Below are 11,830 nucleotides of genomic sequence, written 5' to 3'. Positions count from 1 at the left end.
TCATTCATGCTTGGCGTAGTTGTTTCGTCTCTCTTGTTTCTATGGCGACCAGTCACACCCTTCCTCCATCCCCCTGAGCTCCATGATGGCTCCATCCCTTCACCTCAGGGACTAGGCGGCACTTAACCACCACCACCACTACCACCACAACCATTCATGGACCAATCGTCGCCATGAAGTACAATTTGATGATGTCTAATCGATAAATTAGTTGTTGTCAATAAATGTTGCCATTAACTTTAATCACTAGTCTCTGGGTTTCAGATGGAATTGAAGCAGTAACTGATGAGATAACTCAGAGGTTTATAAAAGGGGATTAATCCATGGTTAATTAAAGCGTCTCCCTGTTTATGAGTTTTTATTTTAGATGCTTTAGTAGTAAATAATTGATTGTCCCATTATTTAATGTATTGCTACTGTACTGAATACATGAAACCAGATATAAAGTTATTGTTTTGTCTTATTTTATTTGCATTATTCTGGTAGACATGTGCATAAACTCAAATTCCAAATTCGGAGAAACAAAATACAACAAAATACAAATACATAAATATTCCATTATTCTTGAGAAAGTATTTTCAACTGTGATAGATCTGTCTTGAAGTAAACACATTTAAACAAGTAAATAGTTGTGTAACACCGAAATGTGCACTAATAATTAATTGATAGACATTCAGATCCACCATTCACTAACTTAAGCTAATAACATATTGTATAAAAGGGTGGCTCCCATATCAAAAGGACTAAACATAAAATAGTCACATTATTCCAAAGTTAAGCAGTGCATTATAATATAAGCAGCAAAGAGAATGACAAACAAATAACACTTGCTGTGTGAAAACCTGATTAGATTACAGGCTATGATTAGGCAGCCATCCATTATGCACAGTGTATTTAAATCCCAACAGGCTCCAGGAAGGCGGCCTCTAACCTCTATTTCAGGACCTCTTCCCCCCTGCCCCGGAGTGGGGGCCGGGGGAATGTTTGTGGTAGAAGTCTGGTGGGGGGGGATTGGGACTTGCATTCATACCAGTAGGGACATAATACATGCCCTCTAGATAGCCCTGGTCAAGTGGTTGATGGGTCTGGGGGTCCATCTTGGACCCCTGACCGGGGGGACCTCCGTAGACGACCCCTGCCCCGTTCGGGTGCAGGGCTGTGGCGGCGGAGCTGTCAGGGAGGCGGGGGGGAGGTGGAGGCTGAGTCTGGGGATGGGGTGGCGGTGGCGCCGCATAGGGCTGCATATACTGTGGCGCGGGGGCATACATGTTAGGGTTGTGCAAGGATGGGTAAGGGGCCGCGGTGGGCGGATACATGCCCGAATGCGACATGGACTGCTGCGGGATCAGCACCTCCACATACTGGCCGGTCTCCGGGTCGAACAGCATCTTCCTCAACGGCTGCACAGGGACCTCGATGTAGAAATACTTCCCCGTCTCCGGGTCCATCAGCATCCTTCGAGGCGTTTGCCCGAAGCTACCTTCAGAGTACATGCTGGAGCCGTCGCCCTCGTACTCGGAGCCATAGGAGGGCCCCATGCCCTGAGGGCCACACATGTATTGTGAATCCAGATGTGCCAGGCCAGGGGAGTGTCCGTGGCCATGGTCGCCATAGGGAGCCACACTCATTCCAGGCTGCTGCTGTTGTTGCTGCTGAGAAGAGCGCTGTAGTGAGGGCCGTCTGGGCTCCATGTGCTGGTGTGGCTGCAGGGGGCGTTCCGGGGCACAGGGTTGCATGAGAGAGGGGTGGGGAGGGTAGGAAGGAGGCTGGTTGAGGGGGTGGTACATGGTCGGAGGCGGGCCGGGACCCAGGGGACTCGATTTAGGAGAGCCAGGCTGGTAGCACATAGGTGGAGGTTCAGCTCTGCACTGGTGGGGTCGGAGGGGAGGTGGTGCTATGGGGTAAGGGTGAGGGTGGCCTGGGGAGTGAGCGGACGCCGGAGGGGTGTGGTTGTGGGGGCTGTGGTGACGGTGTGGAGGAGTGAGACCAGTGTGGGAGGGACATCCAGAGGTGCAAGAGCATGGGGGAGGACGGGGGGCGGCGAAGTAGCGGTTTGGCTTCTTTGGGGTCAAACCTTGCAGCAGAAGCGGACTGAAACTCTCCCTTTCGTCGTAGCTTGGCGGGTCATCTGAACAGTAGAAACGCAGGTCGTCTGCTCTCTGGGATTGCTCACTGGATAAGGACCTTTGGAAAGGCCTTTGTTCGTGAGAATATTGTGGCACTCGTGTTGTGGATACCACAGTGGGTTGTTTCTCATAGTTAGAGGTCACAGTCCTTACTTGATCATGAGCTAATGTGCTTCTGGAAAACTGTGGTTGACTATTCAGATCCACAACAGCTGACTGCCCTGACCCGCTGGCAACAGTCGAGGAAGATCCAGAGATTTGGCTTACGTTTGGACCATGAATCAGACCCGGGTCTGAGTTTGTCACTGGGTTTGTGGCTGATACTGAAGCAGGGGCAAAAGCTGTGGAACTCTGTGCATCACTGGTGCTTTGAGGTGAGGCCCGGGGATGATGAGCTCTGTTGTTGGGCTGATCTTTATCAGATAATGCTGATGAGTTGGACTGACTCGAAACAGTTGTTGTCGTTTTGTTCTGCGGCGGTCTACAGCTAGAGACAGCAGACACAGCTAGTTTTCTTGTATAGTTGGAAGCTGGTGTGCTGTCACTGGAGAGTTTTCTATAGATGGTTGGTGAGGAGACTACTATTGTTTGAGATCTCTCAGCTGGAGTTTGCGAATCGTTTGGCAGTGGGCCTGAATCAGGTGGTTTGAATTTGTAGTTAGGCTTTGGTGGCACCGCTGGTTTTATTTGATTGTTTGATATAGATTTGACCTCTATTGATTGAGATTTTTTGTTTGTGGATGTATTTTGTTCTTTTGACAGAGACTTCACCTCGATTTGCTGAGGTTTATATCTCAAGGCAGGGGATCTTGGTGGAAAAATCGGATCTTGTCTTTTCAAAGAATCTAAATCTTTGATTGGTGGTGTTACTGTTTGCCTCCCTGTATTTCTCAAAGGAGTTTCAATATTTTGCTGTGCAGAGTCTCTCACACTCTCCTCTACACCCATTAATGGTGGAGTTTCTGTCGTGGGGATGGACTTGGTAGAGGAGGTGGAGAAGGTCCTTTCTCTTCGTGACTCTGACACGCCACCTTCCGAAGTTGAGCAGATCTGCAAAGGAATCTCCAGTCGGTTCACATGCTTATGAGGCATCCCCTTACCTCCAACTGTGTTTGGTTCTCCCTCATTCAATACTGCTCCAATCTCGGCTTGGTAGCCCTTCTCCTTGAGCAACATGGACACCGCATGGCCGCTGCTCTCGCTGTTTGAGGCTGTGGCTTCCATGGGTCTCTCATCCTGGACAGTCTTGTGTTTACTGAACCCATCTCTTATCACAACTACAGCGGTGGAAACCTCTCGTTCCTTACTCGGTAATTTAGGCAGACTTCCCAGCAAGGGAGGTTTCTTGTATCTTCTGGCTGTCTCAGGTTTAGCCTCAACTGGTGTTGTGTTATTTCTTGCTTCAAGGCTATCTTCTTTCGGCTCTTTATTAGCATCAGACTCACGTGGCTTTGATGTTGTTGTCTGATCGGTCATGTGACTCTCTGGGCCTCCACATAAGTAACCTTCTGGCTTGGTGGCCTCTGCAACAGACAGCTGTGCAGGGGCCTGCCGTTGCTCTCCACGTTTGCCTTCTTCCATTCTGCTGGGTGTCTTTTTTTCCTTGTCCTCCTTCAAACACACTGCTTTACACTCTATCTGCATTGGCTGTGAGTGGTACCGAGACCTTCCCTTTTGTTCCGGTGGAGTGGCTGATGATGTCGGGTGCTCTGCATCTCTTCCCTCCACCTTCGGCTCCTCCAACCTGTCCCCTCTCAGCTCCCTTCTCTGTTTGTCTGTCATTACTTTTTTGCTTACCTGTGTTATCTCCTTCCTCCTGTCCTCTCGCCCTGCTTCCAATATACCGTGTTTACTCACCTTTCTTTCCTCAGTTATTTCCTCCCTCCTGTCCTGATATATCTCCTCATTTTCTACATTTTCTTCCATTTTAGGTGAAGGTGTCGTAGCACTGCTTGCCTTGAATGACAGGTTATATGTGTTTTTTACCAGCCTTCGCACATCTCTTACTTTGTGCATTGGCACTTTGACTTTATTGTTTCCATTTACATCTCCCTCCTCTGTCTTCATATCTATTGGGGACTCTCCCTTTTCCTCATTCTCCTTGAACGATGGCTTTGGTGATGATTCTGGGGATGGAACTTCACAATGCAAATCTGGTTTAATATCCAATTCTGGTGTAAGGGAGACATTTAGAGAAGACTTCTTTTTGTCAAGACCATCTGTGATCTCTGGGCTAGGGATTCTGTATTCCTGTTCCTGCCTGGCTTCCATGTGGCTGTTTGATCCAGTAGCAAAATGAACTCCTTTATTCCCGACAGTGGTACTTGCTGACTTGCTTGCTGCTCTTTCTTCCTCTCTTTCACAGCCATCTGCTTGTCTTCTGAATGGAACCATGAGTTCCGACCTCATTCCAGTCCTCTCATTTGGACTTGACCTTTTACCGGCAAAGTGCTGATCGGAAGCCATTGTGTTTGATTCGGTTCCTGCAGCAGGATCGGCAGATAAAAGGCTGCATTGTGACTTGAGGCTGGAACTCAGATTCAGTGTATCCTTTTCGGTTGACTTTTCCAGTGTGTCCTCCACTTGAACAGATGATGATGTTTTTTCCTCATGGGAAGAATCAACGCCTTGCATCTTCTTAGACAGCACACTCTTGATAAGGCAAGTGGCCATCTTGGTTTTGGGATGCGTCTCATCAAGTGAAGTTGACTTCTGAAGTTTAAATGTTTTGTTGTTGTATTCTTGTATGTCTGTGCTCAGTTCACAAGGGTAGGGCTCATGCATTGTCACTGGTGTGCTGTGCTGTCTCAGCAAAGTCTCTTTGAGGGATCCCCGGAATGAGGGACTGTCAGCCATCCCTGGAACAACAGGGCTGCCATTCTCACTGCTCTCATCTTGCCTCGATTCAAGGGTGTTCTTTCTCTTCAGCTGGATCTGTCTTTTGGGAACTCCTCTCCTAGCCTTCCTAGGTTCTTCTCTTTCCACTGCAACATCCACACACTCAAAGCTGCCCATTTCATAGCGCTTAGCTGGGTCTAGGCCATCTGAGTAATATGTAGTAGGTTGGAATGGAAAGTCTTCGTTGTCCAGTCTTTGTCCGGACCCCCTGAAGTCAGCATAGGCTAGCAGAGATGCACTAGCTCCCGCTGGGCTTTCCTGGGTAGATGGTTGGGAAATATTGGTGGAGGATCGGTGACTAGAGTTGTACATATCCAGGTAGTCAATCTCAGGGCTTGACAGACTGTGGAAAGCGCCATCGGTAAACCACTTCACCTCACTGTCTGCCTCGTCTTGCTCGCTTCCAATGCTGGAGCTAGAACTCTGGCGGGGCCTGTTTTTAGAAACACGTCCAGTAGCAACGTTCATGTTCTGGGCCACAGAAGGCTGTAGCCTCCGGGCGGGACCTCCTCTTCTCTGTTGTTGCTGTGGCTGTCTCGTGGCAGGCAACCTCTCTGAATAGGAGTGGGCTGTTGGCATTCCCTTACTGGTCTGTTTGCCTGTGGACGCCGCACTGTGACTCTCAGGCCCTTTTCTATTTCTGGCACTGAATGACAGCTCAACCTGTTGCCCCCTGTAGCTGGCATGTGCCTTCGTACCCTCCTTCTTTTCCTGCAGTCGCTCCTCCCTCTTCCTCTCACTCTCCATCTCCTTCCTGGTACACTTGTGTTGTTCTCTCCCAGGATCTGTCCCCCTTTTGCGCTCCGCCTCCAAAGAAATTTCCCCCACAATCCCCATGTGCCTATTCTGCCCCAGCCAATCGTCTTGGTTATTGCTGTTTCTACACGTTTCACCGGGGCTTCCCCATTTTGCCATCTGATTCTTGGAATTGTCAGTTAGTGTCGATGCTGCAGCTTGTGGGGGGCTCCGACACCTGTTCTGCCACAGTCTGTAGGGTTTCTCTGGGGCTATAATGTGTACAGGGGTAAACCGTGTGATCGGGGGTGAGGGAGTTCTCCTTTTGCTCCCATGACGGGCCGTGTCCTCTGCCGGCTCCTCTCTGCTTAGAATTACAACTTTGGTGGTTGGCTGTTTTCTTGGGTAGTCAGGCGTGCGAGATGTTTCAGAATTTTTATTTTCGATATTTCTATCAGATCTTCTGGAGTTAATTGGAAATTTAGGCTTTGGATGTTTCCCTTGACGGACAGGTGAGATACCCGCAGTCTGGCGGGCAAGTAAGGTGTCTGGCTGTCCGTCAACAGTAGAGACTGGTAGACCGTGAAAAGGGCTCTGCATTTCAATCGGGGGATTCCAATGGTGGTCTTCCTTCTGATTAAAATAATTGCTTTGTACACTTTGAGGGTATGTTTTCTCTGGTGTGATTTCGCTCGGTTCACAGTGTTGTTCTGGTGTTCTACTAGATTTTCTCTCTCCAGGTGGCTTGACAACACTATTTGTTTCAAGTGGTGCTGATTTGCGATCTACTGCTCTTTGGCTGTAGTTTGATATATCTGAAAGGGAAGACTCTCCCATTTCGGGTGTGTCTTGAGGAAAAAGAGAGAGTTCTGGGGTAGAGAAAGGATCAACGTTGTGCAAGGGGGATCCCGTAGGGGATGGTTGTCCAATGCTGTATTCAGGTGACTTACTCAAAGCATTTGAGTCGGTTATCTGAGGGCTCTGGTGCCTTGAACTAGGTGGATGAGAAATGTGGCTGGGCTGAGGTGAAGGAGTCAGTTGCTCTGCTCCAGGGACAGGAGAGGGAAGACTTGACTTGTGTGAGGATACAAGATCTCTCGGTGAAGGAGTGTGGTATCTCGTGTCAGGTGAGAGATTCTGATAACTTATGTCCGGTAAGGACTGGTTAATTCTTGACTCAGGAGAAACAGTTGGACGTGGTGGATCAGGCAATGTAATATGACGTCTTGATGCAGGGGATATAGATTGATATCTCCGTTCAGGTGAGAGATTGCGAAAGGTTGGTTCAGGTGATGGAACAAGGAGGCTTGACACAGGTGAGGAAGGGTTATGTATAAGGCCAGGCGATTGAGTTTGCCCTTTCTCCTTGGGTGAGAAAACATTATCTTTTGGTTCACACATGGGTGAATAGTGTATGTCTAACGGTGATGGAGCAAAATTTATTGGCTCAGGTGAGGAGGTGTAATGTATGTTCACAGGCGATGGAGTAGGATACCTCGGTTGAGGTGAGGGATTAAACAGACTTTTCTCAGGTGATTGAGTAGGATCCCTCAGTTGAGGTGAGGGAGTAAGTTGTCTTTTCTCAGTTGATGAAGTAAGATCCCTTTGTTGAGGTGATGGAGTAAGATGTCTTTTCTCAGGTGATGGAGCGAGGTTCCTCGGTTGAGGTGAGGGAGTTTTTTGTCTTTTCTCAGGTGATGGAGTAAGATCCCTTGGTTTAGGTGAAGGAGGAATTTGTATTTTTTCAGATGACAAACGGAGGTTCCTTTGTTGAGGTGATGGAGCAAGTTGCCTTCTCTCAGGTGATGGCAGAATATCACTTGGTTTGGGTGAGTTATTATACAGTTCAACTTTTTGACTCCTTGACTCAGGTGAGGGGGAAGGTTGTGTCTCAAAATGTATTGGTTCAGGTGAGCGAGTGTAATGTATTTTCCCAGGTGAGGGAGCAAGAAACCTCGGTTCAGGTGGGAGAGTATCTTCTCTTTTCTCAGGTACTGGAAAGAGATTCCTTTGTTCAGGTATCGGACTATAAGGACTGGTCTCAGTTGAAGGACCTTGATTCCTTAGCTCAGGTGAGGGTGTGTAACTCCGGGGCTCAGGGGACAAAGATCTGTCCCTTGGTTGAGGTAACTCAGTAGTGTCCGTGTTATCAGGCTCTGGGTCACTGTATTTATAATATTGGTCAGGTGTAACTATTGTAACTGTTGTCTCTTCTTGTGCGGTCGTGGGATCTATCTGCCTGACTGGGCTCTTGCACTGGGGTTCAGGTGACTGAGGATTCCTGCAAATGGGCTCTGAAGTTGAAAGGTGAGCTATTTCGGTGTATGTTGCTGTGTCGCCGTCTTCGGGCTGGACGACAGAGTAACAGGGCCCTGTAATGTGAGGGGAGCACGTGGTGGCTCTGGAGCACTGGCTGGGATCTGCAGAGTTCAACGCTAAATCCTCCTCAAGGGACTTCTCTCTCCTTCTCACCTCTGGCGAAGATGCCGTAACTCTTATTTCTGGAGAGGAACTAGTATAGTCTGACTCTTTTGGACAACAGTCACTATTTCCTTTATATGATGGGGGTGAATATGGCACAGGTGAGTGAGCCAGGGATAGGGAATCAGGGGTGGGAGCAGTGTGTGGTACTCCGAGTGACAGCGCAGGTGAGGGGGTAAACCTGACTGCAGGCGAGACGCTGGGTCCTCTACACTCAGGAGTGCGGGGTATTGAACTGACAGGGCTTGGCGGTGTGTATCTAGGAAGAGGTGTGGACGCAGCACTCTTGGCCTCAGCAGACAGCTTGCTGCCTCGGTTTTCAGGTGTGTCTCCTCCAGCTAACGAAGTGCACGAAATAAGCTCTGGTGTGCAGGGAGAGCCGTCTATGTCAGGTGTTGATGTGCAGGGAGAGTCGTCTATGTCAGGTGTTGAGCCTCTGCTGAAGAGGTCATGTACAGAGACCCTCCCTCTTAGCTCTGAGAAAGGCGAGCAGTCCTGGGTATCAGGGGAGTAGGAATAATCTCTAGATTCAGGAGTAGTCGATCTTTCGCCTGACTGCCGATGGATGTCCACGCTGCTGCGTGAAGTTGAATTTGAAGAGAAGACGACCCTGGGATTAAATGTGGGTGGGGTCAATCCCCTTAGATGATCGGATGATTGTGGTCGCTGCTCCGATGAGGGACTACTTTTGCGAGATCCACTTGATGAGCTACTTCTCTTGGGAGATCCCCTGGATTCAAGCAAAGATGGCGTGAGTTGTGACTCTATAGAAGATGAGCTAGCCCTTAGGTTACTAGGCTGTGGGGAGCGACTCGGACTTGATGTCCGATTTGAGGATAATGAAGAGGATGGAGATGAGGTTATCCCTCTATATTCTGTACCCTCCAGTGTCTCGGAGCTGTTAGGCCGAGGGGATGGGGTTCTAGAAGTGGGAACCCTATTTAGGACCTCAAGTGATGCACCCTCTGTACTTAACAGCGGTAACGGCGGTGAAGCCGCTGATTCTAATTTGGGGATCTCCTCAGAAAGACCTGAATGCTCCGAGGTCTGGTTGTGGCCTTCTGAATCTTGGCCTTCAGAGTTCCCTGTTGGCAACAGTGGGCTGCGCAGTCTCTCTTTAGGATCCTCAAAGCCCTCCTCTCCTTCACTGGAGCCGTTGGCTGTGTGGTAGGAGCCCGAGGAGTCGTCCACCAGGGGGGAGGCGGCTGCTGCCCGGTCCACCTCCCTGGGAGGGGGAGCGAAAGCCCCAGATGCGGGACTGCCAGAGAGGGAGGGGGAGTCACGATCGTCCCCGAAGATGTCACACAGACAGGTCGTCTCGGAGATGGCAGAACGGGGGCTTGGTATGTTGGTGATGTCGAAGATCTCCACGTGGTTCGGGGTGCCTTCTCGGTTGCGGAGGGAGATGGTGCGAGGTGCGCTGCGCAGGAAGGAGTAGCTGTCCCCCTTAAGAGTCCAGCTGTCCATCGCTAGACCACAGGCACCAGGTCTTCACTGGCACCAGGTCTTCACAGGGGCCAGGCCAGTCTTTTTCCCTGGGGTTCTCAAAACTGTCCCGTACCTGAAATGGGGTAACGACATTGAATTAGTCATAGAGTCAAAAATTCAAGTAATTTGTCAGAGAGGCAAGCTTATATAATGATTACTATTTTTAAAGTGGCTTCATGTATTCCATTTGTAAAAAATAAATGAATAGAACATCATTGTTTGGATGTCACATTTACTTTTATGTTTTCCAACCAATCTCTTAAATATACTTCAAGAATCAAAACCAAATAAATCATCAAGTTAGTAACAAGAGACAAGAAACAATAGCAAGGAAATTGCATGTTCGTCTTACACATGTTAAATGACTGGTCTGATATAGCAAGACATTTTATTGAAATGAATTATGCCTTGTACATACCCATCAACTAGCGCTCCAAAAAGGAGAGCATGTGTCTGATCGAAAAAGAAAGAGAGGATGTTCGCTCGCTTACCTTCAGCCCAAAACGGGGTAGTTCAGGCATTGAGTTTCAGTGTTTCAAATGCCACCCTTCATCCAATCAACTGTCTATTAAATCCACAGCATATAGCGCCTCAGCAGCAACAACAGTCCAAACTTCTAACTAGGGACCTAGTATCTGTAGAACAGAGTAAAACAGTCCAAGGCCATGTTTGTAGGACACGATCTCCACACATCCAACAGTTTTCACCATGACTTTACAAGAAGCAGAGAGGGGAATCACACTCAAGCTCTTTCTTCTGACTATCTCCCCTCTCTCTGTCCCTCCATTCTGCCCCTCCCATTCAAGCAAGCCCAAGGGAAGGGCTTACTGTTTCCAACCTGGTTCCCCTCTCTAGGTTGCGAATAGGTTTTGGCATAGGTTACCCTGTCTGAGCTCGGCCGGTTGGGGTTTATAGTTAGCAGCAGGTGCTGATCCAGCTAGGGGGGATGCAGGGCCCTGGAATCTGACACTAAGACCCAGTTCAGCGGCAGGACCCCCGCTAAATATAGTGCTACACTATCAGGCCCAGATTGTTAGAGGTTTAGCTGCCTGGGAACACATATGTGAAGGCAGAGAGGGGTAGAGATATGGCACAGCAGAGCCACTCACACTTGAAGCACCTGACAGATACTTCAGCGGTTACGCTTTATTGTCATGGGTGTACGTTAGGGGTGTGTGTGTGTGTGTGTGTGTGTGTGTGTGTGTGTGTGTGTGTGTGTGTGTGTGTGTGTGTGTGTGTGTGTGTGTGTGTGTGTGTGTGTGTGTGTGTGCGTGAGCAGAGGAGGATCAACGCTAGACACTCGGATTTTGACGGATCAGAGACCCCCAGCTTTGAGAGAGCTCAGAACCCATGCATAACTCAGTTAGTGTCCCAGTATAGGGTCCCCCTGAAAGGCAATAATTGTGTGTGTGTGTGTGTGTGTGTGTGTGTGTGTGTGTGTCTGTGTGTAGATAATTTATTTTGAATGTGTCAGGTTGTAATAAATGAGGCCCTATGCATGTGGCTCAGCAATATATGTAAATATAATGCAATACCATTTTGCTATAAGGAGAAAATTGGTATTGCCATAGTCAGTATAAACCTCCCAACAGTAAAATGTCCTGCAATATAAATACACAAGAAGTCAGCGATCACAAATAGATTTCAGTCATCGTACTGTGGGTGTGAGAGGGCAGAATATTTTATGCATGTGAGGATGACGCTCTTACAGTGTTTCTGTGTGTGTGTGTGTGTGTGTGTGTGTGTGTGTGTGTGTGTGTGTGTGTGTGTGTGTGTGTGTGTGTGTGTGTGTGTGTGTGTGTGTGTGTGTGTGTGTGTGTGTGTCGATCATGTGCATGAATTTGAGCCCACATGTGGCACATAGTACTGGAGGATTCACGAAGAAGGAATGATAAGCACCTCTGTAATGGCGGGCTTTTGTCTGGATTACTGATAGATGAGTAACATAAGGCCTACTCATTCTGCAATGCAACACACCACATCATCTTTCCATCATAAGCTTTGACGCCATGCAAGTGTGATCAGGCTTTCTGTCTTATTATGGACAGAAAGCAGTCTGGAGTTCAAGCTGCACCGCCTGTACTTCATCAGCCTGCTCAACG

General features: G+C 48.6%; 1 protein-coding gene across 1 annotated transcript; it reads right to left on the bottom strand.

Moving 5' to 3' along the window:
- Positions 1 to 224: 224 nt before the first annotated feature.
- On the bottom strand, positions 225 to 10,688 carry si:ch73-43g23.1 (serine/arginine repetitive matrix protein 2). The gene is made up of 2 exons (XM_056600855.1): positions 10,220 to 10,688; positions 225 to 9,801 (listed from the first exon to the last, which is right to left on the bottom strand). Exon 2 carries the CDS (start codon positions 9,705 to 9,707, stop codon positions 939 to 941), a length of 8,769 nt encoding a protein of 2,922 aa, XP_056456830.1. The 5' UTR covers positions 9,708 to 9,801; positions 10,220 to 10,688; the 3' UTR covers positions 225 to 938.
- Between the last annotated feature and the right edge of the window lie 1,142 nt (positions 10,689 to 11,830).

Source organism: Gadus chalcogrammus, chromosome 10 (assembly GCF_026213295.1).
Source record: "Gadus chalcogrammus isolate NIFS_2021 chromosome 10, NIFS_Gcha_1.0, whole genome shotgun sequence".
Lineage (NCBI taxonomy): Eukaryota > Metazoa > Chordata > Actinopteri > Gadiformes > Gadidae > Gadus > Gadus chalcogrammus.
This window is presented reverse-complemented; position numbering and strand designations above follow the sequence as displayed.

Excerpts from the sequence above, each read along its gene's own strand:
- si:ch73-43g23.1 (XM_056600855.1), bottom strand. The coding sequence starts at position 9,707 with ATGGACAGCTGGACTCTTAAGGGGGACAGCTACTCCTTCCTGCGCAGC.